General features: G+C 42.2%; 1 protein-coding gene across 1 annotated transcript in view; it reads right to left on the bottom strand.

Annotated features, from left to right (window-relative positions):
* Positions 1-22,858, bottom strand: part of LOC100473985 (SH3 domain-binding glutamic acid-rich protein) — a 54,457-nt gene extending 31,599 nt beyond the window's left edge. Inside the window, exons 1-3 of the mRNA XM_034654132.1 lie at positions 22,787-22,858; positions 21,873-22,058; positions 12,223-12,303 (exon numbers count right to left, since the gene is read on the bottom strand). Of these exons, the coding sequence (XP_034510023.1) occupies positions 12,223-12,303; positions 21,873-22,058; positions 22,787-22,858 (339 nt within the window). The remainder of the gene's footprint in view (positions 1-12,222; positions 12,304-21,872; positions 22,059-22,786) is intronic.
* Between the last annotated feature and the right edge of the window lie 4,060 nt (positions 22,859-26,918).

Raw genomic sequence — 26,918 nt, forward strand, 5'->3', positions numbered from 1 at the left:
CACGCATCATTTGGGGCCAAAAATTCCATGATGCAGATAGATCATCTGTGCGCCCTTCATCACACACGGATGGGTCCAAAGAGCAAATCCACCTTCCAACAGGGGAAGCAGCGTGACTCCCCCAGGAGATGGGAGCCTCTTTTGAGTTAGAACTTCCTGGGATGGCCGCAGTGAGAAGGACAGTGCTCCCTGGGATGTAGGGATTCTGACACCCAGTAGTCACCCCCACAGTGTTCTGTGAACATAATGCTCTAACGAGGGCATGACCATCCTCATCTCCACCAGCAAGAGGAAACCTAATTACATATACAAGTAGATATATGCCACTGATAGCTTAATAATATTCCCCTTACTAAAATAATATATAAAAGATATTGATCCAGGGCACCTTGGGTGGCTCAGTCGGTTAAGCCTCTGACTCTTCGTTTCAGCTCAGGTCCTAATCTCATGGGTCATGGGGTATAGGCTTCTGATGGCCACACGTAAAGATCACTGGGACTATACCCGTGGACTGAGCCAGGATTTCCAGAACTCTAGCTGAGAAGCAGATGGGTTCATGAGACTACCAACCCCAGACCCAGCGGAACAAGAATTAATTACATAGAACTTAATGAGTCAGTGAAGGATGAGTATGGTTTTTGTTTGGAATACTGTCGATGTTATTTTAATGTTCTATTTTCTGGATATCTAAGGAAGCCCTCTGTCTTTCCTCTTAAGCTCTTTATAAATCACAACAATGTAGCAGACTCTATTTTTGTACGTTGAAATGAGACATTTGTAAGTGATATTCTCTCCGCCTGACCCCTTCGGAACTCGAACGTTCTTATTAAGTCTTTCTATGTTTCATGGCAATGTAGTTATTTGCCTAAGTTCCATAAGAATGTGTATTCGTTGTTGCCAGGACATACCTGGAAACCAGGTATGCAACCAAAGCCTTGCTTGGCGTGTGCCATTAAGAATGATGCTCATTTAATCAGGTAGGACCAGATGGTTTTAAAGAACTCAAGTTGCCTTTATGGAGACAGTGTTTACGGGCAAAGTCCTCTTGGGGAAAACTGGCCTCATACGTGGCCCCGTACAGCCTGCCTTAGACAAGAACGATATTCCAAAAGCAAAAATGCTGTGTATGATACTTAATATCATTTTACAAGCATACATTTTCTATGTAATTGTCAAGAGTGTGTATTTTTAGGGCAAGATTAATTTCCTTGCTGATATTTATCCACGATGTTGTTTACTACAAAATGACACTGTGACAAATAATATCATTTCCATAAATCATCAAGTGTCTGTCTTCCCAAAGGACACTTGAGGGACTTTCCCCATGTGTGCATGCATAAGCACCTATAAATCCAAACTGACAACACCAGAGGTTCCAGCACAGTCTGTGCCGCTAATTAGCGGAGAATCTGCGGAAATCATGTAAATCCTGTGGGCTTCAAGCCCCTCCGCCTGGAGGAGAAGAATCTCGACTGGACGTTCTCTTAGCTCTCTCTAGGCTGGGTTTTATAATTCCATGGCCAGCCCCTTCTTCCACTTAGTTAAAGAGAATTTCATGCAATATGACAGGACTTAAGCACAGATCAGGGCAGGATATAAAAACTGAAATTAGATATTTTTTAAATGGGACAATAAAACTTAGCAGAAGCTGAAATAGATTTACATATATTAGTACGAACATGTCTCAAAGCATAATGTTTTTTTAAAGAGCCAGCTATAGAACATTCTAAAAAATGTGATANATTTTTTAAATGGGACAATAAAACTTAGCAGAAGCTGAAATAGATTTACATATATTAGTACGAACATGTCTCAAAGCATAATGTTGTTTTTTTAAAGAGCCAGCTATAGAACATTCTAAAAAATGTGATACCAATCAGGCATTAAAAGTACAAAACAACATATGTATTACTTGTGGAGATAAATATACAGTCTATATATACATACATATATATGTATGTATATATAGTTTTATATCAAGTTTTTTTTTTAATTCATGATGCTGAGTAAGGGAAGGGTTAAGTATAGGCAGGGAGAGGCAGGGGGCCCCTGACTAGGCTCTGAAACTATTCCTGGCAGGCAGAAGCTAAACNCGCTGGCTGTCTCTATCTCTGTCAAATAAATAAATAAAATCTTTAAAAAAAAAAAAATAAAAAAATAAAAAATAAAAAAAAAAATGTGATACCAATCAGGCATTAAAAGTACAAAACAACATATGTATTACTTGTGGAGATAAATATACAGTCTATATATACATACATATATATGTATGTATATATAGTTTTATATCAAGTTTTTTTTTTAATTCATGATGCTGAGTAAGGGAAGGGTTAAGTATAGGCAGGGAGAGGCAGGGGGCCCCTGACTAGGCTCTGAAACTATTCCTGGCAGGCAGAAGCTAAACCAGAGTGAACAAGAGATAAGGGAATAGGCCAGACCACCTGGCCCTGATGTGAGGGAGCATTCGTCTTTGGTTGCTACATTGTAATCACAGAAAATGACCAGACCTCAAAGAAGTCAGTCATTAAGGGCGTTATCCATAGTCCTTGCTCAAACCAAGAGGGCACAGGAATCTCAAGGCCTCAAGCTTCCTGGTCAAGTTTCTGATGAAAAACTGCCACTAAAAGCCCTCAGTGGCAGCCCATTCGGGACCCCTCTCACTGTAGAGAGCTGCTTCTTTCCTTTCTGCTCTCACCTTCACTGAATAAACTTTCACTTCACTTCACCTTTTTGTGCCCGCGAGGTTCATTCTTCCGTTCATTCTTCGACTCCAGGAGACAAGAACCCTGCGATCCCGTGGCAACGCTGATGGCCCCCAGGGAGGGAAGGACGCCGAGCAACCTCACAGTTGCTCTGTAATGTTTGAGTTTTTTTAACTAAAGCAAATATGGCATCGCGCTCACTTTACAGAGGCACGTACATGAATATTTACACGAGTCTCTACTTTAGTGGTTGCTAAACAGAAGTGTGCGTCAGAATCACTCAAAGAACTTTTAAAAACGAAGATCCTCGGGCCTCTCCCCAGTAGTTCAGGATCAGCAGGTCTGAAGTAGAATTCAGGCATCTGAATTTTTAAAACATTCAAGCAATTCTGCTGCACAGCAGCCCCTAGTACAAAACAGTACCATTTAAAATAAAATGAAGCAAAAGATACACAAATGGCCAGAACAGCATTACTCACAATAGCCCCAAATGAACACAACTCAAGTATTCATCGACCGGCAGGCGGATAACTAAAATGTGGTCTATCCACACAACAGAGTATTATTCTGCACAAAAAGGAAAGAAATCCTTATCCATACTAGAGAATGAATGAACCTCGACAACATTACGCTAAGTTAAAGGAGCCGAGCAGAGAGAACAAAATGTTGTGTGATTCCATTTACACCAAATACCAAGAAGAGGAAAGTCTATATAAAAGAAAGTATATCAGTAGTTCCTCTTGGTCATGAGGTCAGCTGAGGAGGGGAACCAGAGCCGAGACAAAGGACCTATCTGAGAAATCCACATCTTCAAAAGGAAGACTTTTCTATCCCCATTCCCAACTTGCTCCCAGAACACTGGCACCAGAACTACCCCCCACTTATCACCACCACCATCAGCTTTACTATCACCATCACCTCCACCACCATCACCACCTCCACTATCTCCTTCACCATCACCAACACCACATCCACCACCTCCATCACCTCCACCATCACCAACACCATCACCACCATATTCACCACCATCACCACCTTCAGCATCATCACCTCCACCATCACCTCCACCACCATCACCATCTCCTCTATATCCTTCACCATCACCACCACCACATCCACATCACCTCCACCATCACCAACACCATCACCACCATATTCACCACCATCACCACCATCCCCACCTTCACTACCACCTCTACCATCACCTCTACCACTACCATTACCACCTCCACTATATCCTTCACCATCACCACCACCACATCCACCGCCTCCATCACCTCCACCATCACCAACACCATCACCACCATATTCACCACCATCACTACCTTCACTACCACCTCTACCATCATCACTTCCACATCCACCATCACCCCCACTATCCCCACTACCACCTCAGAAAATGAAAGATCCTCCCCAGAGAAGCTCACCTAAACTGACAGCAAAAGCCCACAGTCCAAGATCTCTAACAGAAAGCCAACAAGTCATCTTTAAGTCCTCCCATGGTAAAGCCTACCATACAGAAAGTTATGACCATGGATCTAGACCATACATTCAACTCTTTAGCACCTTGTTCTTAAATACTGCAGGGTCCCCAGACATCTGAAAAAACACCTTACGTAAAAATGTAAAAGGAAACAGAAAGGGGACACAGAGAAACAGAAAATGCAGAGAGTTGAAGAAAATGTGTAAAAGAAAAACCATATTTAATAAACTCAGAGTTAAGAAAAATAATGAACCTGCATAACAAGAACAGGAAGCTATTTAATAAGGGAGTAGCCAAACAAAACTAAACAAAAACAAAACAAAACAACCCCCCCACAAACAAAACAAAACAAAACAAAACAAAACAAAACAAAACAAAACACCTTGTGAGAAGTAAAACATGATTGGGGAATAAACAGAAGGTGGAGTAGAAAGTGGAAGAACTCTCCCAGAAAGGAGAAAAAGACAACAACGGGGAAAATGAGAGTGAAGAAATTAGAAAATTGGAGAATTAGTGCAGAAGGTCTAATATTCAAATAAAAGGAATTCTGAAAAGAGCAAAAAACCTGCAAACTAACAGGAAATGAGCCACTGCAGAGGAAGTACCCCTCCCCCACCCCTTCCAGAACCAAAGGGCACGATTTTGCGGATTCCAAAGGCTCCACAAGTACACAGCACAAATGACAAGGAAAAGACCTCATCTTCAAAGCCGAAAAGAGGACCCTAAAGTATCCCAGAAATGAGGAAAACAGAAGCAGACACAAGTAAGGATCAACAGACAGATGCACATCCGGCTCCCCAACAGCAACTCTGCAAATCCAGCCAGAACTCGGAGTGGTGCCTTCACACTCCCCGGGAAGACTGGTCCCATCTGCGGGAACTCGGAGCCGGAACAAACCAGGAAGGACAGGGGACGCATGCGGGTTCGCGGCAGGGCCTCCTCAGTGTTGTGATAATCCTTGTGGCGCCATCAGACCTTTATGATCTGACACACAGAGTAATTTGATTAAAGTTAATTTTTTAATATTCAAGAAACGGTCTTTTCAAAGAGAAATGAAAATACACATTGGGTCACAAAGATGCACTGAAGATAGAAATTCACCACACTTCCTCTTCACGGCACAATAAAATCAGAAACTAAATTTTTAAATAGAATCTGATGGTCCTGAGAGCAAGGAAGTTCAACGTGCTCTTCAGTCTTTGTGCGAAGCTGGTACAACAGGGAGCACAGGATGAGTGCTCCCAGTCCACCAGAGAGAGACCTGGAGGCACGTTTCAAGACACCCATGCACCTTTGTCTCACTAAAAGCACTACCGGCAATGTATCCCTCAGGAAATACTCTGAAAGAAAGACACGTTTCATACCAAGAATCACTGTGGAGTTATTTATGATTAAAAAAAAAAAGTGAGCAAGAAATGTTCAAAAATATAAGCATAATAAAGAAAATTATGGCACCCCCAACTTGATAGACTATTACAAGAACTCTCGAAATGACCATTATGAAGCTGTCACAGCAGAAACAAGTATATGATATAATAAGATAAAAATAAAGGAATAAGATAAGTCACTTAGGATATATCCGTTCAACAGAGTACTAGACAAAGTTTGAAATGATCATTATGAACAACAGCACATTACAAGCAAAGAAATGCAGAGAACGTGATGCCCAGGAGCTGCTGTGAGGTGGGGGGAACAAGGGGGCATGCTGCTCTGCTACTCCTCGGCCCCTCTGTTCACTGTAACTCCTGGGGCAGAAGGGGCTCCGCCTAAGAATTTGACCAATAAAAGATTAAAGGAAAACTCTCCTTTCTAAGCTTTACCAGACTACTATTGACCTGGGATAGTAAAATCTTTGTTAAAAAAACAAAAAAAGAAAGAAAGAAAAGAAAACATCTTTGTTGTTTACAAAACTCCTACTGGGTCTTCAGCTGTAAAATCTAGACTCTCCTTCCACCACCCACTGGTCTGGGGTCTCCAAACCCAGGACCAAGAAGTAGCAGTAGTCTGTCCAGCAGGTGGCAGGAGCGAGAAAGGAGAGTCAAGGGCCTCCACCCACCACCCGTGACCCAGGACCCACAGTTCCAGAGACAGGAATGAACAGGCGCTCTTTAAAATGATCCAATGTTGGGGCGCCTGGGTGGCTCAGTCAGTTAAGCATCCACCTCAATTTCAGTTCAGGTCACCATCTTGGGTCATGATCTCAGGTCATGATCTCAGGGTCATGAAACTGAGCCCCACTTTGGGCTCTGCACTGGGTGTGGAACCTGCTAAAGATTCTCTCTCTCCCTCTCCCTCTGCCCCTCCTCCCGCTCTCTCCCTCTCTATATAAAAAAATAATGAAATGAAATGAAATGAAATGAAATGAAATGAAATGAAATGAAATGAAATGAAATACCAGATACTGCCATACTCTCTTGTCCGTAGGAAATGCCCCAGAGATAACTGACCGTGTGTAATCCCTCCTTCTCACCACCAGTTAGTTCTCTTTTTGACCACCCCCAGCCTGGCTTCTGTCTTCACCTTTCCTCAGATACTGCTTTTGTCATGGCCACCAAGAACCTCCGTGTTGTCTAGGCCAATGGTCGCTTATTTGTCCACACCTGACTCAATCTCTCAGAAGCATTAGACCCTCTTCTGTGAAAAACGCTCCTCCTCAGCTGCCTTCACACCACATGCTCCTGACTCTTCAGGTGGCCTCTGCTTACCCTCTACCCAGTTTTAAGCTTGGAGCACCCCCAAGCCCGGCCTCCTTGCTGTCAACCCCCCTCTTGTTACTTTCGCTCCAACCACATGGCTAGCGGATTCTACGTGTGCATCTTCAACCAGACCTCAGTGAGACACACATCAATCTGCAACTGCCCACCTCACTTCTTTTCTTAGATGTCTCATTCAAACTTAACATCACCTTGTAAATATGGTCCTCCACCAAAGTGAATGTCTACACCCAACAACAAGAAGCAATCATTTGTTCCATCCCCACCTCCATATTCAATTCATCAGCAAATCTTACCAATTCTTCCTCCAAAATAGGGCCTAAAATCATCCACTTCTGTGTAGTTCCATCCCACCACCCCAGTCCAAGCTGCCATGACATCTCATCTATGTTACTATGATAGTTTGCACCCTTTTAGTCCATTCATCCCATAGTAACCAAAATGAGTCTTCAGGAAGGAAATAAGATTACTTCTCCACTTAGACCTCTTATAATGTCTCCACTGCACGTAAGATAGAATCCAGAGCACCGCTATGGCCCATGGGATGCCTACCTGCAGCTCTCACCTCCTGTGGTACCTCCACCCCTCATTTCAGCAACGTGAGCCTCATGGCAGTTCTCAGAACTTTCCATGCTCTTTCCTGCCTCAGGAACTTTGCACTTGCTCTTCCCTTTGCCTTCTGAAACAGTCTTCCCTCCACCTTTCCCTCCCATCTTTAAGACACAAGTGACCTGAGTGCCCCCACCAAGAAACGTACCTTAACACCAAGGTACTGTGTCTTAAACGTAATAAGTAAACTAATATGACCCAGTTAACAAACTCCTATACCATATAAAACTCCCATACCAAACTCCTATGCCAAATAAAAAAGAATGAATTGCATGTAATAGCCTTTTTTAAACTGTTAATAGGATATATGAAATGTGTTTCATTTAAGTTGACAAAGCAAGAAAGACATTTCACTAAAGGGGAAGGTTTTCTTCCTCATATAAAACCATTAAGCAACTGTGAAATCCACATGTTGTTACCTTTGGAAAAGGAACTGGCGCTAGACCTTCGTGTGTTAACCTAAGCACTAAGATGTCCCAAATGGCGTTACATGAAGAATGCTGACATATGAAAGACAGCACAGCCACATGCCTCTGAGACAAACCCATCTCTATAAGGTAGGATTTTGAGTTGTTTCTCCTACAATGGGAATTAATTTGGACTCAATCATCACAAATCTCTTTTGAAATGAAGCTGAGTACGAACAAAGAAACAAATTAATTAAGAAATAAATTAATTAAATAAATGTGAACTTGTCTTATATCTGTGGAGAGTCACATGTGAGATTCTTGGGAAAAGTAAGGACGCAGTGGAATGAGCCAGGTGATCTCCATTAGACAAATTCATGAAATTGGCTTTATTAGCATAATTCTGTATTTAATTGACATGATTATACATAATCAAAGATGAAACAACACCAGAAGGGAAAAAAGCTGTTGAGATTTATCTTGTTCTTGTGTCTAGATCTTACCTTCCCCCTCTCCAAAAAAAGCAGTCAACTCTTTTTAAATAGAAAGGATGAATATAGAGTGAGATATTATTATAAAATTAACTAAAATAAGCTACATGAGAAGTCAGTTCATTACAAAATAATTTCACAAACACAACCTGGGAACTTGAATTTTTACATATTTATTTCATGTATTTAAGATTATTGAATGCAATATTTCTTAATTTTGGTATTGTAGGACTTACTACAAAAGGTGTGAACACAGCTAAAAAATGAAAAGCATAGTTTTAGAACATGCTCTAGTAAAAACCTTGCAATATTCTCACCTCAAGAAGCTGGAACAGCAACAGAAGAACAGGCCTAATCCATGCAGCAGAAAGCAGTTGATCAAGATTAGAGAAGAGATCAATGAATTAGAAACCAGGAGCACACTACAGCAGATCAACAGAACTAAAAGCTGGTTCTTTGAAAGAATAAATAAAATAGATAAGCCACTGGCAAGACTTATTCAAAAGAACAGAGAAAGGGCCCAAATTAATAAAATTATGAATGAAAAGGGAGAGGTCACAACCAACACCAATGAAATAGGAAGGATTATTAGAAACTTTTTATCAACAGCTTTATGCCAATAAATTAAGCAACCTGGGAGAGATGGAGGCCTTCCTGGAAACCTATAAACTACCAAGACTGAAACAGGAAGAAATTGATTTTTTAAACAGACCAATTAATTATGAAGATATTGAAACAGTGATTAAAAATCTTCCAAAAAACAAAACTCCAGGGCCTGATCAATTCCCCAGGGAATTCTAAGAAACATTCAAAGAAGAAATAATACCTATTCTCCTAAAGCTATTTCAAAAAATAGAAACAGAAGGAAAGNAAAAATAGAAACAGAAGGAAAGCTACCAAACTCATTCTATGAGGCCAATATTACCTTGATCCCCAAACCAGGCAAAGACCTCATCAAAAAGGAGAATTGCAGACGGATATCTCTGATGAATATGGACGCCAAAATTCTCAACAAGATCCTTGCTAATAGAATCCAACAGTACATTACAAGGATTATCCATCATGACCAAGTGGGATTCATACCTGGGATGCAAGCATGGTTCAACACTCGCAAATCAATCAATGTGATACATCATATCAACAAGAAAAGACTCAAGAACCATATGATCCTCTCAATTGATGCAGAAAAAGCATTTGACAAAATACAGCATCCTTTCCTGATTAAAACCCTTCAGAGTGTAGGAATAGAGGGTACATTTCTCAATCTCATAAAAGCCATCTATGAAAAGCCTACTGCAAGCATTATTCTCAATGGGGAAAAGCTGGAAGCCTTTCCCTTAAGATCAGGAACACGACAAGGATGCCCACTCTCGCCACTATTATTCAACATAGTACTAGAAGTCCTTGCAACAGCAATCAGAAGACAAAAAGGGATCAAAGGTATCCAAATCGGCAAAGAAGAAGTCAAACTGTCTCTCTTTGCAGATGACATGATACTCTATATGGAAAACCCAAAGGAATCCACTCCCAAACTATTAGAAGTTATAGAACAATTCAGTAAGGTGGCAGGATACAAAATCAATGCCCAGAAATCAGTTGCATTTCTATACACGAATAACGAGACTGAAGAAAGAGAAATTAGGGAATCCATCCCATTTACAATAACACCAAAAACCATACGTTACCTTGGAATTAACTTAACCAGAGACGTAAAGGACCTATATCCTAGAAACTATAGATCACTTTTGAAAGATATTGAGGAAGACATAAAAAGATGGAAAAATATTCCATGCTCATGGATTGGAAGAATTAACATAGTTAAAATGTCCATACTACCCAGAGCAATCTACACTTTCAATGCTATCCCGATCAAAATACCGAGGACATTTTTCAAAGAACTGGAACAAATAGTCCTTAAATTTGTATGGAACCAGAAAAGGCCCCGAATCTCCAAGGAACTGTTGAAAAGGAAAAACAAAGCTGGGGGCATCACAATGCCGGATTTCGAGCTGTACTACAAAGCTGTGATCACAAAGACAGCATGGTACTGGCACAAAAACAGACACATCGACCAATGGAACAGAATAGAGAACCCAGAAATGGACCCTCGGCTCTTTGGGCAACTAATCTTTGATAAAGCAGGAAAAAACATCCGGTGGAAAAAAGACAGTCTCTTCAATAAATGGTGCTGGGAAAATTGGACAGCTACATGCAAAAGAATGAAACTTGACCACTCTCTCACACCATACACAAAAATAAACTCCAAATGGATGAAAGACCTCAATGTGAGACAGGAATCCATCAAAATTCTAGAGGAGAACATAGGCAACAACTTCTATGACATCGGCCAGAGCAACCTTTTTCACGACACATCGCCAAAGGCAAGAGAAATAAAAGATAAAATGAACTTATGGGACTTTATCAGGATAAAGAGCTTCTGCACAGCCAAGGAAACAGTCAAAAAAACTAAGAGACAGCCCACGGAATGGGAGAATATATTTGCAAAGGACACCACAGATAAAGGACTGGTATCCAAGATCTACAAAGAACTTCTCAAACTCAATACACGAGAAACAAATAAACAAATCATAAAATGGGCAGAAGATATGAACAGACACTTTTCCAATGAAGACATACAAATGGCTAACAGACACATGAAAAAATGTTCAAAATCATTAGCCATCAGGGAAATGCAAATCAAAACCACACTGAAATACCACCCCACGCCAGTTAGAATGGCAAAAATTGACAAGGCAAGAAACAACAATTGCTGGAGAGGATGTGGAGAAAGGGGATCCCTCCTACATTGTTGGTGGGAATGCAAGTTGGTACAGCCACTCTGGAAAACAGTGTGGAGGTCCCTTAAAAAGTTAAAAATTGAACTACCCTATGACCCAGCCATTGCACTACTGGGTGTTTACCCCAAAGATACAGACGTAGTAAAGAGAAGGGCCATATGCACCCCAATGTTCATAGCTGCATTGTCCACAATAGCCAAATCATGGAAGGAGCCGAGATGCCCTTCAACAGATGACTGGATTAAGAAGCTGTGGTCTATATATACAATGGAATATTACTCAGCTATCAAAAAGAACAATTCCTCAACATTTGCTGCAACATGGACGACACTGGAGGAGATAATGCTAAGTGCAATAAGTCAAGCAGAGAAAGACAATTATCATATGATTTCTCTCATCTATGGAACATAAGAACTAGGATACAATGGAATATTACTCAGCTATCAAAAAGAACAATTCCTCAACATTTGCTGCAACATGGACGACACTGGAGGAGATAATGCTAAGTGCAATAAGTCAAGCAGAGAAAGACAATTATCATATGGTTTCTCTCATCTATGGAACCTAAGAACTAGGAAGATCGGTAGGAGAAGAAAGAGATAAAGAAAGGGGGGGTAATCAGAAGGCGGAATGAAGCATGAGAGACTATGCACTCTGAGAAACAAACTGAGGGCTTCAGAGGGGAGGGGGGTGGGGGAATGGGATAGGCTGGTGATGGGTAGTAAGGAGGGCACGTATTGCACGGTGCACTGGGTGTTGTACGCAACTAATGAATCATGGAACTTTACATCAAAAACCAGGGATGTACTATATGGTGACTAACATAATAAAAAAATATTATTATAAAAAAAAACAAAAAACCTTGCATTATCTCTATGTGTAAGACTTCATCAGAATGAGGAATATATTTAAACTATGTTAATTTAAAGTTCATCGTTAATTAAACAGTCTTGGATGCTGATTCCTAACTTCATATATTAGACTTGTATGGAGCCCCAATGGGGTGGTTCAAGCTTACCTTTGAGCCTGGAGGGGGAGCCAACCCCAGAAATGAATAAATAATATTCTCTTCTTTTGCAGAGAAGAAAGAGTCAAAATCCTTGAAGCAAAGAAAAAGAATGTTTAAACCCCACTGTGCACTTGTGAGCCAAAATATTTACCTAAGTTGATCTTTTTTATTCGTCATTAAGTTAGAAGCTAACACAAAAGGTTATCCCAGTTTGCTTTGTCAAAGATGACTGACCCCAAAAGTTAAGAAATCTCTAACCATGAACTTTACATTTGTTTTTATCATTTCACGGTGTGGAATACACTCCAGTGAGAACTCTCTCTCTCTCACACACACACACACACACACAGACCTGTTTGTGCTCTGGAACTGCTGACAAGACTCAAGATATACAGAGTGAAAGGATTCTCCAAAAAGTGTCATATCTTTAACTGGTTTCCTTATAATTTGGCCCTATGGATTTGGACCCTGATCAGCTGAGACTAAGACAACATGGGATTTCTCTAGAGTTACTATAATAGCTGCTATGGGACAAGACCCATCTCAGACCTTCTGACACCAGGAGCCGCAGGATTACGGAGGGCTTACATTGACACTTGTTTTGGCAAAGTGGGAAAAACTACCAAGTCAGGTGAAACCTCGTAGCTGATTGAAATCTGGAGCTCAGTGAAGCCCCCCACCCACCCCTAATAGGCCCACCCAGAGGTCCAGCCCTAAACCCACTCGTCGGTAGTGTGGTGGTCAATAACTCAGAGGAGTTTCATTTTATATAATTAAAACCTAGGAGATACTCCCCAGATTACTTCATGACTGCCAATCTCTGTCATCAGAGCAGCGAACGGTTTCTTCACACACTGAGTAGTGTGTCTGGCCCCGCTTGAACAGACAGCACTCAAACCCGCTTAGTCATGTTACTGACCATCCTACTCATGCGTGTTAAGAAGCTTAAAACCAAATACAGGCCACTGACATTGGGAAGAAAATGTTATGTATTCTTGTGTGTCAATCTTACCCAAAGCTTTGTTATTTTCCTACCTGTTGCCCAGATCCCCTCAGTGGTTAATTCTTTTACACTGAGTGCATCTCTGTACACTGCCTCAAATCTCAGCTGAAGGAAATAGAGCATCAAGAGCAAGGGATGCTTTGGTGTCGATTCCGGAACATGCACTCGCAGGATGTTAACGACTGCATGGCAGATGGGCGCCTGCGTGGCTCAGTCAGCTGAACATCGGACTCTTGATTTCAGCTCAGATCATGGGCTCACGGTCATAGGATCGAGCCCCACATCAGGCTCCGTGCTGAGTGGGGAGTCTGCTTGAGATTGTCTCTCTCCTTCTCCCTCTGCTGCTCCCCCCACCCATGTACATTCTCTCTCTCTAAAATAAATAAATCTTTTTTTTTTAAGATTTATTTATTTATTTGACAGAGAGAGAGAGGGAGACAGCCAGTGAGAGAGGGAACACAAGCAGGGAGAGTGGGAGAGGAAGAAGCAGGCTCCCAGCGGAGGAGCCCGATGCAGGGCTTGATCCCATGATCCTGGGATCACCCCCTGAGCCGAAGGCAGATGCTTAACGACTGAGCCACCCAGGCGCCCCTAAATAAATCTTTAAAAAAAAAAGATTACATGATAGAATGTATTAGTAGTAGTAGAGAGTAGGTGAAATATAATAAAGTACATTTATTGTATTTTTCAAAAATTCAATAAAGATCTATAACTTCTCTAGTTGGCCAACTCTAGAAGCTTTCAAATCAAAAACGTTTTCTTTTTTTATTAATTTTATTTATTTATTTCAGAGAAAGAGCGAGAGAAAGAGAGCATGAGGAGTGGTGGGGGGGACAGAGGAAGAAGCAGACACCCTGCTGAGCAGGGAGCCCGATGTGAGGCTCGATCCCAGGACCCTGAGATCATGACCTACGATGAAGGCAGATGTTTAACCGACTGAGCCACTCAGGTGCCCCCAAGAGAGGTTTTCTTATCATTGAGTGAATTGTCTTTTGCTTCAGTTTAGATCCAAATAGCTTCTTTCTTTTTTTTCTTTCCTTTTTTTTTTTTAGGTCCAAATAGCTTTTCTAACTTCTGAGGATTGAACAACAATTTGTCATTATTTTTGATGCCATTTTGACACTAACAAAGAGATGCAGAAAGTAATGAGTATGAAATGGTTTTTCATCTTCTAGTTATGGTAGTATAGCAGATTAGATGCCCTGAAACACTATCTCAAAAACAATTTTGTGAAGAAGCCAGATTAAGAAAAGGAGTATAGATGCATTGCTGAGCTGCTAGAAAAGGAAAGATCATTGCCAGGTGAGACCGGGGATTCTAAGAATAAGCACATTTAAAGGCAGAGTTTCCGACAAAACCAGTAGATCTTTACCGCACTTTGATGCCACAGAGAGTAAAGGCGGGAGTGGATAAAGTCTAGAGTCTAAGGTGGGGAGTTTTATAAAAGGAGGCAGCAAGGCAGGGAGTGAAGGAGGAAGGCAGATGGGGCAAGGGAAAAGTTTCTCTACGAAAGAATGACAATCAGACTGACAGCTGGCTTCCTAACAGCAACACAGAAGTCAGAAGAAAGTGAAATCATAATTTCAACGTCTTTAGAAAAAACAACCTCTCAACCCAGAATTTTAGATCCAGTGAAACTATTTTTTTTCAGTGAAACTATTTTTAGATATGAGGGTAAAATAAACATTTTTTTGAAAAATGTCATTTTTAAACAAAAATTTAGAGAATTTACCACCAACACTCACTTAAACTTTTTTTTAAGGTTTTTATTTATTATTTATTTGAGAGAGAGAAAGAGAGCACGGGCATGAGAGAGAGAGCACAAGCAGGGGGAGCTACAGAGGGAGGCAGAAGCAGGCTCCTCCCTGAGCAGGGAGCCTGACACGGGACTCGATCCCAGGACCCTGAGATCATGACCTGAGCTGAAGGAAGGCGCTTAACCGGAGCCACCCAGATGCCCCAGACTCATCACTTTTAATGCCATGTAGTTTTGTTGTTTGGTTTTTTTTTAAGATTTTATTTGACAGAGAGAGAGCACAAGCAGGGGGAGCGGCAGGCAGAGGGACAGGGAGAAGCAGACTCCCCACTGAGCAAGGAGCCCAATGTGGGACTCGATCCCAGGACCCCGGGATCATGACCTGAGCCAAAGGCAGACGCTTCACCGACTGAGCCACCCAGGCACCCCTTAAAGAAACGTTTCTAGTCTATATTAGACCAAGGGAAAGTGATTCCAGATGTATTATCTATGATGTAAGAAATCATAAGATATTAATAAATATGTGTGTAAATCTAACTCTCAAGTATCGACTATAAAAACAAGAATTACAAATGTCTAGTTTGTGGGGTGGAATGAAGGCCAACCATCTAAAGTACTAAAAAAACAAAACACATCTAAATAGGGAAACGGTGATTAAGGCGCTAAGGCTCTTTTAATGCTTGGCATGCATGTAGTTGTACATTTTGTAATTCCTCTTTAAGCTCTTATCACATGTCACATTTCATAATAAGTTTTTAATGATGTGACATAGCTTGTCCAGTCCTAACATCTATGCACTGAGAGCGCCCTGCCCCCACCCTAACTGGGCTTGGACCCTGCCTCCCTCGCAGCCCTGAGGATGCCTACCTGTGCTGAATGGCCAATGTCCCCTTCGGTTGTGTTCAGGCCCAGGCAGGCACCCAGCCCTTACCTGGGCTAAGACGCACAGATTCCAACTTGGCATTGACAGACATGTCTGTACTTCCAGTTAGTATTTCTCTGCCAGGCGGGTAACCTGGCCATCGGGTGTCTCCTTTCTCTAGCTAACGGTTGTCTGCCATGCCCTCAGGATAATATCTTCATCTGTTCTGCACAGATAGAGCAGCGGGAGTTCACACTGGCAGAGACGGGGTGGTACCTAGAACTAACGTCGACATCCAGTCCCCTTACTGCCATGGTGCCAGAAATACACTGCTCAGACTGTAGGGTTCCCGCTCAGGCATGGAGTAGGGGTGACCATTCAAGACGAAACCAGTGATTCAACATAAAGAATAATTATTCTTACAGTAGGCATTTCAATCTTGTGGAAAGACACACTGACTGACCATCCAGATTCACACCATTTTAAACCTGACATAGCCTTGGGAACCCTTGAGTGTCCTTTTAAAATCTGAACCTACAATACAAATAATCATTTTTAGCTACTTTCTAGAAACAAAGCCCTCTGCCTCATCAATGCACTTTTGTTAAGAGTGTCCACAGACTGCAGAAAAGCAAATTTAGCAAAGCTGATCATAAGATAAACTACTAATACCTCTCTGAAGGCAGAAATGAAAAGAATTAATATTAACAGTTAAACATAAAATAATTTATAGGCTCAGGGCACCTGGGTGGCTGGTCGGTTAAGAGTCCAACTCTTGATTTCGGCTCAGGTCATGATCTCAGGGTCCTGGGATTGAGGCCCACATTAGGCTCCGAGCTCAGCAGAGAGTTGGCTTGAGGTTCTCTCTCCCTCTCCCTCAACACCTCCCCTGCTGTCACACACAAATACTCTCTCTCTCTCTAAAACAAATAAATAAAATTAAAATAATAATAATTTGTAGGCTCATCTCATTAGATCCATACCTGTAATAGGGAAATATTACAAAATAATATTCAAAATATTCTATTACAAAATAATNACATAAAATAATTTATAGGCTCAGGGCACCTGGGTGGCTGGTCGGTTAAGAGTCCAACTCTTGATTTCGGCTCAGGTCATGATCTCAGGGTCCTGGGATTGAGGCCCACATTAGGCTCCGAGCTCAGCAGAGAGTTGGCTTGAGGTTCTCTCTCCCTCTCCCTCAACACCTCCCCTGCTGTCACACACAAATACTCTCTCTCTCTCTAAAACAAATAAATAAAATTAAAATAATAATAATTTGTAGGCTCATCTCATTAGATCCATACCTGTAATAGGGAAATATTACAAAATAATATTCAAAATATTCTATTACAAAATAATGTATACTGAAATACTACAAATATTTATCCAAATATTACAAAATAATCTTCTTTAAAAGTATAAGTCTTTTTCTTAGGAAAGGGGAAAACTTTTCTTTTTCTTCCACAACTAAAATGAAAAAAATCACTAGATCACAGCAAAATGGGATAAGAAATGCCTTTGAGGTTTTCTTATCAGAGCAAGAAATCACTGTAGAATTTTTACCCTAAGAGTTAACATAGGTTAAAAGCTACATACTTCAATATTTTCTCTACTATGACTAACCTTAATTTAAAAGGACAGTTAAAATAAACAAAAGTAAGAGATTTAAAATACTATTTTCACTGGAAAAGTACTAAAAGAAAAAATGAAATTATTCTTTTGATAATTTCAGAGTGCAGAAAGCTTTCGTAAGTAAGGCTCAGGATCGGGAGCCATTAAGAAAAAAGATTAATGAATTTGTCTTCACAAAAAAAAATGTTTTAAGTTCTGCATTCCAAAAAAATATCACTTTAAAAACCCAAAAGACAAAAAATGTGGGAAAAAAATCTGCAAAATCTATGGTCGTAAAAGGGCTACTTTCCTTCACAAGCAAAGACTCTTAAAAACCAATAAATATTACCTGTAACTCAAGAAAAAAACAGCAAATCATAGGGGAAAAAGATAGCTTATAAACATAGGAAAAGATGTTCAGCCTCACTCACATAGGCAGAAATCCAAGTCAAAGCAGTGAGAATATATTTTTCATCTAATAGATCGGCAAAGATCCAAAAGTCTGAATAAAGAATGTCGTCAGAGTCACAGGGAACTAACCGCTCTCAGCTCGGCTGGTGGAAACGAACGTGGGCACAAGTGCATCACAGGGCCATGTGCCAATACCTTCTGAAATGCAAAGTGCATACCTGCTTTAACTCAGCACATTTTCTAGATTATCCTACATACATATATTCACACTGAATACAAGGATCTGTGTATATAAAGAGATTTCCTGCAGCATTGTTTGCATGCTGAATGTTTCCTGAATGTTCCCCATTAGAGGACTGTGTCTATAATTACGTCACATACAATGGAACATTTTGCGGCTGTTAAAATGAGGAGTATGGGCAGCTATGCAATGATCTCTGAGATCTGGTTATTAACTGACAAAAACCAAACGTGTATAGCACGCTCCCATTTTTAAGTGATATACAATATATATCTATACAATGTCTACTGTATTATAGATATTACAGGTATCTATAAGACATATAATATACATTATAAATATACATATAAAATTTCTGGAAGGTCAAACAAGAAATTGCTAACATTGGTCAGTCAAAGCAGGACTGACTACATCATTTGTGGGGGTCCCCATGCAAAAATGAAACACGGGATCCCTGTTTCAAAACTGTTGTGGATTTCAAGACACTAGGGCATCGAACCAAGCAGAGAGCTCTCTCGAGCATGGGGTCTGGGTGACAGGTCTGTGAAGCCAGTCCCCTGGGGTAAGGAACTAGAGTCACAGGGCCTGAGTGAGAGACAGAGTAATTTTTACTGGCGATAATTTTTGAACCATTTTAATTTTTTCAGCATGCACATTATTAATTTTTTAATTATTAAGAAAATTTTAAAAGTAAAATCAAAATTGCCCACCACCACTATTCCCTTCCTCATCCAACAAGAGCCTCAATTCTTAGAAATATGGGTCATGGTGGAGGGAGGTCAAGAGGTGGGGAGGGGAAGTGAAAGGGGAAGGGAGGAGTGGGAAGTGGAGATGAGGACCCTTCCTCACACAGGAAATCCCCTCTGCACCCCGGGAAGCCCCAGCTTAAATCCACAGGAGCCTTGGGCTAGAACATATGTTCTCTTAAATAAGTGCTTGCCACATTCAGACGGTTTGAAAACAACCCCCCGCCCAACCTCCCAGCAGTGGATTGAGCTAAGCCTCTGAAGAATGCTAACACAGTCATGTGAATCCATACAACCCTGTGCTGGGCTGAATAGGGTTCCCCACAAATCCAAGTCCACCCAGAACCTCAGAAAGCAACCTTATTTGGAAATAGGATATTTACAGATATAAGTAGTTAAAATGAGGCCATACTGGAGTGTGGTGAGTCCTATTCTTTTTTTTTAAGATTTTATTTATTTATTTGAGAGAGTGAGAGAGGAAAAAAAGCACAAGCCAGCAGAGGGGCAGAGGGAGAGGGAGAAGCAGACTCCCCACTGAGCACGGAAGCTCGACAAGGGACTCGATGCCAGGACCCTGAGATCATGACCTGAGCCTAAGGCACACGCTTAACCGGCACTCCTGGGGTGAACCCTATTTCAGTGACTGTTGTCCTTATAATAAGGCCAAGTGGAGACAGGGAGACAAGGAGAACACAAGGAGAGATGGCGGCAGGGAAGGGAGACACATCTGCAAGCCAGGGAGCACCAAAGGCTGTTGGCAAGCAGCAGAAGCTCGGAAAAGGCCTGGAACAGATTTTCCCTGGAGCCTCCAGAAGAAACCAACCTGACGGACACCTTGCTGTTGGCCTTCTGGCCCTGAGAACTGCGAGAGTACATTTCTGTTATTTTAAGGCACTGAATTAGTCAACTTGGGTCACCTAACAAAATGCCACAGACTGGGCGGGGGAGGGGGGCTTAAACGACAGAAAGGTACCGTCTCACAGCTCTAGAGGCTGGAGGTCCGAGACCAGGTGTCCGTATAGCTGGGATCCGGGGAGGACAGGCAGCAACCTTCGGGCTGTGTGCTTGCCTGGTGAAGACAGAGGGATCCCTTCCTCTAAGGGCACTATTCCCATCAGGAAGGCCCCACCGTCACGACCTCATCTAAACTGACCAATTCCCAAAGGCCCCATCTCCAAATACGAGCACCATGGAGGTTAGGGCTTCCACGTATGGATTTTCGGGGGACACAAACATACAGCCCACAACAGCCACTACGTGTGTGGTGCTTCGTTACACTGGTCCTTTGAAATTAATACAAACCTCCAATAACCCAACGCTTGGTGCTTCAAATCAGGGACAGGCCCGAAAGTTTTTCTGTGCACGGCGGATAGTAAATACTTCCGGCTTTATAGGTCATATGGTGTCTGTTGCAACAACTCTGCCATTGTGCAAAATCAACCATAGGTGACAGGTGACTGACTTAGTGTGGATGTGTTCCAGTAAAATTTTATGTACTAAAACAGGTCGCGACGGGCACTGTCCTTCGGGCTTTAATGGGACCATACCTGCTTTAGATGAGAAACATCATAATAACGAGGAGCTAACCTAAAGAACCAGCAGGTGTGTGCAAGAAGGGAAGAGGTGAGTCAAGAGTCCCACAGCCGGCTGCAGCCTTCAGAAGCAACACAACCCTGCTCACTTCCCTCTGCCCTCCAGAGCCCTGACTGCTGCCTCTGAAGGATGACCTAGAAGCATCTATGACCGTTAAGATAAGCTCCAGCTCTCACGCTCTGAAGTCCTTGGAGTCTTTAAATGCTTCTCCTCAACAATTTGATTTACTAAGCAGAACTGTAAACCCTGGGGGGAAAAGTGATTGTCTGGTGACAGGAACTATTAAATGTATAAAATCAAATTGCTGTTGTAATCAAAATGTTCCAGAACAGTTTTTAAACTATCTAGATCCATTTCCACAAATTTATCTTGGATCTGTATTAAGAACTGACTTCTGGGGCGCCTGGGTGGCACAGCGGTTGAGCGTCTGCCTTCGGCTCAGGGCATGATCCCGGCGTTATGGGATCAAGCCCCACATTGGGCTCCTCTGCTATGGGCCTGCTTCTTCCTCTCCCACTCCCCCTGCTTGTGTTCCTTCTCTCACTGGCTGTCTCTATCTCTGTCGAATAAATAAATAAAATCTTTAAAAAAAAAAAAAAAAAGAACTGACTCCTGAAAATCATTCTTTATCAAAGTGAAAGCCGGACCCTGTGTCTGCCCGGATTCATGGATGTGACAACACGAGGCTGATCAGAATTCCTTTCCAAATAAATATATACTTTGTTTGAACAAGTGACCTCAACCCTTCAAAATAAAATAAGGGACCTAAAACAATCCCAAGAACTTCCAAATCACCATTTCATTGTTTCTATCATTTTGTGAATCTTACATACTGATGACTCACAATGGATCTTCCATCCAGGTACTGGTAGAAATAGATCATGTCCTGAAAACTATCAACAAGTTCAAATGCTGCCTCCAAATTAACCCGTACTTTTTTTTATTTTTTTTAAAGATTTTTATTTATTTATTTGACAGAGAGACAGCCAGCGAGAGAGGGAACACAAGCAGGGAGAGTGGGAGAGGAAGAAGCAGGCTCCCAGCGGAGGAGCCCGATGCGGGGCTCGACCCCACAACGCCGGGATCACGCCCTGAGCCGAAGGCAGACGCTTAACGACTGAGCCACCCAGGTACCCCACCTGTACTTTTTTTTTTTTAAGATTTATTTATTTTATTTTGAGAGAGAGAGAAAGAGAGTTGGGGCGGTGAGAGACACAGAGGGAGTGGGAGAGAGAGTCTCAAGCAGACTCCCCACTGAGAGTGGAGTGGGACAGGGGGCTCGATTTCATGACCCTGAGATGATGACCTGAGCTGAAATCAAGAGTTGGATGTTCAACAGACCGAGCCACCCAGGTGCCCCCAAATTAGTCTACTTTACACGATTTCTGATAAACACACATACAGAAGAATTTTTCAAGAAACCAAATACTTACCCCACAATATTGCTCTTCATTGAAGATCTGGGGGGGCAAAGGGATTCCATTTTGGGGTTTTTTCTCTCCGGGAACATTCTCCCTCATCCACTTCCTATTGTCTTCATCTCCAGCAATATCTAATTCCTTAAAGTCGATCTTATTAGCTTCCAAAAAGCCCACTACTTCCTGCTGCTTCTTCCTAATCTGGTCGAGAGCAGAGAAAGATTACTTTTAGACTAGGTTTACTTTTTTATGTTTTGCTTATATTTACATAAATTAAATCCTTTCTCCAACTATACAACACAAATAATCTTGCTACTATTTAAACAAGGAAAATGATAAAGTCACAGCTCTTCATTATGAAGGATCAACAGTGTCATTTTTTAAGTTCTAAAATTTTAATCTCACCAATGTTTCAATCATGGCATAATCAACCTGATAAGGATAGAGATGCCCTCATCACAGCTTTAACTTGAGGTCTTTGACATGCTTTTAAATTCTCTGCTAAGCTTTAATGCCAAAAAACAAGTAAGAATTGGTTATGAAGAAAAGGGGGGATTGGGAGAAGACCAAGAAGGAAAACAGAAAAGACCAATTCACTACAAAACTCAAATACCAAGTACACCCAACTAAAAAAGTGCTTTCCTCACAGTTACGAAAATGGGCACATGAGTCACATTGAACAAAATGGCTTCAGAAATAATACAGGAGATTGGAAAGCCCACTTGGAGATGAGTGAAAGGGGAAAGGACAGGGAAAACACCAGGGAAAGCCAGTGGCTGTGTCTCCCGGCTCACAAACAGCAACAAGGTAAAAGAACACTGTCCTCCCTGGGATCTCTCCTTTCCACGCACACAGAGAGCAGGATGCCAGCCTCACCTGACAGACAACTCTTGGTGCCCCGCCCCGTACCCCAAACTATCGGTCTATACCAGCTGCCATTGCTCAGGAATGTGGCCCTCTTCACAGTTCAGACCTCCATCCCCAGAGACAACTACAACCATTCTCTCTCTTCAAAGAATTCGCTCCCAAAATGCACAATACCCTCTTTCTTACACACCGGTAAACAACTTGGAGCACACTCGTGGACCCCTCTTAGGAGCCTGTGGGAGAGAGTTCCGGAGTGGCCAACCCGACAATCAATCCACACTTACTGACCCACTCTACTCTGCACAAGACAGTGTACCAAGTTCTTTGTGTGAACAGATTCATAACCTGTTTATTTCGGTGAAAAAAATGCAAAGAACTCATCTGTACATTCTAGCCAGTGAACATGCGAAGATGATCAAGAGGCAAAATAAGTCATTTCTTAAAAATAAGAGTAAAATTTTAAGGATTTTCTTTGACATGAAAATATTTAATATCTTAATTTGTTAAGTCCTCTGCATAGAATGTTGTCTCATATCAAAGCAAGCCATTAAAAGTGTTTTATAGGGTCTGAGGCCCCCTGTCATTCTCGGGTAACTCATTTATCAGCAGAGGTACCAGAATTTGAGAATCCCAAACAAATGTTATAAAAGCCTCACGCTTATCCCAAACCTCATGTCTAGCCTCAGACCTTCTTTGGGCCAAACCCAATTCCTTTCATAGCTTGTATGCCAAATATATACATATATGTATGAGTGTATATATGTGTATATATTTCTATACATGTACATATATTTCTATACATACATATATATTTCCATACATATATATGCCAAATATATATATATATTTTATTCATTTTTGCAAAAATGAATGAGTCTATCAATGTTCCTGTGTAGAGTATATCTTTCTTAATATAAGGAAAAATAAAGCATGTATGGGTGCTTAAGCGCTAGAAGCAAATCATATAGAACTATAAGCAAATACAGAATTTGGTTTGGCTGTGCCCTGAATGTAAAGACTGTATTAATTATAAATATGACATAAATGAATATAAATAACTTTTAAAATTTTTACAAGTAAATATAAATCGCATATAAAATTGTATATATAAGTTACATATCCAGGTTTGTATAAATGGTAATCACACATTTACTTTTTAAGTAACATTTGTTCCTAAGAAGTGGGAAGATCGGTAGGAGAAAAGGGATAAAGAAAGGGGGGTAATCAGAAGGGGGAATGAAGCATGAGAGACTATGGACTCTGAGAAACAAACTGAGGGCTTCAGAGGGGAGGGGGATGGGGGAATGGGATAGGCTGGTGATGGGTATTAAGGAGGGCACGTATTGCATGGTGCACTGGGTGTTATACTCAACTAATGAATCAAGGAACTTTACATCAAAAACCAGGGATGTACTGTATGGTGACTAACATAATAAAAAAAAATATTATTATAAAAAAAAGCAACATTTGTTCCATCAACATAGCAAAGATACTGTGACTAAAAGCATTAGATCAATAAAGTGTATTGTAGCTGTTAGCTACAATACAACCCTTAAACAGTAAGACTCAGTTTGGGGCAAGCATGGACAAAAATAAAAATAAAAGTCATACAGAAAGGTGTGGGGTGATGGAATTTCCCCTAAGCTTCTGGCACCCTCACTCTGGCACATTCCTGAGTGTCACATCTATCAGAAGCAAAGGAGGAGCTCGGATTTCTCCACTATGTGCCCTCCGCCAAGGCTAGGCTGGCGCAGCCCTAGGACTTTCTGCTCCTCCTCACCGAAACTGCGCTCCAAATTCCATAGCTTCACAGCTGAATTTCTGAATATCAGAAAATCCCATCAGACCCGAGGACAGGTCATTGGAACTAAATTACTATTTTAATTAATCATGTTTTCTTTTTTTTTTTTTAAAGATTTTATTTATTTATTTGACAGAGATAGAGACAGCCAGCAAGAGAGGGAACACAAGCAGGGGGAGTGGGAGAGGAAGAAGCAGGCTCATAGCAGAGGAGCCTGATGTGGGGCTCGATCCCAGAACGCCGGGATCACGCCCTGAGCCGAAGGCAGACGCCCAACCGCTGTGCCACCCAGGCGCCCAATCATGTTTTCTATACATACTTTCCAACTTGTCCATAATTGTCCGTGCCACTCTATAAATTACTTATTCCTTTGGCTATTTCCAGAGATAACTTTGCTGTTCAAAAAGTAGAAATGTCTTCGTTTTAGGCAGGTTTACTTTTAATAAAATATTCGGAAGGCAACATCCTTTATTCTGTCCAAACTCCTGTCTTCCTTCCTTCTCAAGTACCCCCCAGGAGCCCAAATCAGCCTGGCCACCTCACCAACATTATTTCCACGTCTATCAATCATGCCTCAAGACTTGAGATGAAATAAAGAATTTCATTTTATTCCATGAGTTCTGAATAGATGAACAGTTCCCAAGGTCCTGACTTGTGTTTCTGCGGTTAGAAAGTCAAAGAGCGATGGAGAAAAGGGGAGGGGAAGACCTGTTTGCTGTTATTTCTTGCAAGACAAGCAGCTGCATTTGCAGGAACTTAACAGACTGTTAGGTGCATGACCTTGTGTTAAGTGCTATTTCTCAGACCCTCACCCCCCCCAAAAAGAGAAGAAAAGTAAAATGTTCCTAGTTTCCCCAAACACCGGTACTTTAAACTGGGTTAAAGGCATCGCTCATCCCACTGTTGCAGCACCTGAGTTCTTCCTGGGGCTGGAGGAGAGTCTTAGGATGAGCCCAGAGAAGGAGAGTGGGGAGCAGGGAGTACATGAGTTCACCTGGTGGCGTGGTCGCCTTTGCCCACCCCCTGATGGCCACCCTGAGTGGGGGCCCTCTCCTCCACGGTCCACCCTACTATTCCAGGAGCCCCACGGGCCCTCCCAGGCAAAGTGCATGTGGCTTCCTGAACTGACCCCTAGGGACATCAGCTCCCAGGAGGCACCTCCCTTTATGGGCCCTGGGGTAAGAGGGTATACACCACACCCAGGGGCTCTTACCACAGACACCCTCCCCTCTCCACCTCCTNTGAAATAAAGAATTTCATTTTATTCCATGAGTTCTGAATAGATGAACAGTTCCCAAGGTCCTGACTTGTGTTTCTGCGGTTAGAAAGTCAAAGAGCGATGGAGAAAAGGGGAGGGGAAGACCTGTTTGCTGTTATTTCTTGCAAGACAAGCAGCTGCATTTGCAGGAACTTAACAGACTGTTAGGTGCATGACCTTGTGTTAAGTGCTATTTCTCAGACCCTCACCCCCCCAAAAAAGAGAAGAAAAGTAAAATGTTTCTAGTTTCCCCAAACACCGGTACTTTAAACTGGGTTAAAGGCATCGCTCATCCCACTGTTGCAGCACCTGAGTTCTTCCTGGGGCTGGAGGAGAGTCTTAGGATGAGCCCAGAGAAGGAGAGTGGGGAGCAGGGAGTACATGAGTTCACCTGGTGGCGTGGTCGCCTTTGCCCACCCCCTGATGGCCACCCTGAGTGGGGGCCCTCTCCTCCACGGTCCACCCTACTATTCCAGGAGCCCCACGGGCCCTCCCAGGCAAAGTGCATGTGGCTTCCTGAACTGACCCCTAGGGACATCAGCTCCCAGGAGGCACCTCCCTTTATGGGCCCTGGGGTAAGAGGGTATACACCACACCCAGGGGCTCTTACCACAGACACCCTCCCCTCTCCACCTCCTCCTTCCACCCCACCATGGCCAATGCTGCCCCAACGTCCCCGGCTGTACCTTCTTTCTACGCAGCCCCTCTGGAGGATCTGGGGGTCCCTGGGATCTGGGTCACTTGGAGCCTTTGGGACATCAGTGGAGGCTCAGAGAGCTCTGTGTTTCCTATCCTGTTGCATTTACTCTAAAGAAAGTGGTGTTTTCCTGAAGTCGCCGGCCACCGTTGGTTACTGTAATGTGTCAGTAATCTTTGAGTCACTTGCTTGGCACCTCCCTTTTATTGTCTTGTACCGTTAGGAGCTTTTCCAACTGAGGTCACTGCACTTAGTGAAAAGCACACTGCATTTGAGCAGAGGCGACCTGCATTTCCCCCCTGGCTCGGAAGGCTGCTGTCTGAGCAGGGCCCACTCTTGAATTGCCTGTCTACAAAACGGGAAAAGCACTACCCTCCTCGGGTTCTGGTGAGAACCAAGGAATATGACATGATATGTGGCAAAGCGTCTTGCACAAGG

Source organism: Ailuropoda melanoleuca, chromosome 1 (genome assembly GCF_002007445.2).
Source record: "Ailuropoda melanoleuca isolate Jingjing chromosome 1, ASM200744v2, whole genome shotgun sequence".
In the NCBI taxonomy this organism is placed as follows: Eukaryota; Metazoa; Chordata; class Mammalia; order Carnivora; family Ursidae; genus Ailuropoda; species Ailuropoda melanoleuca.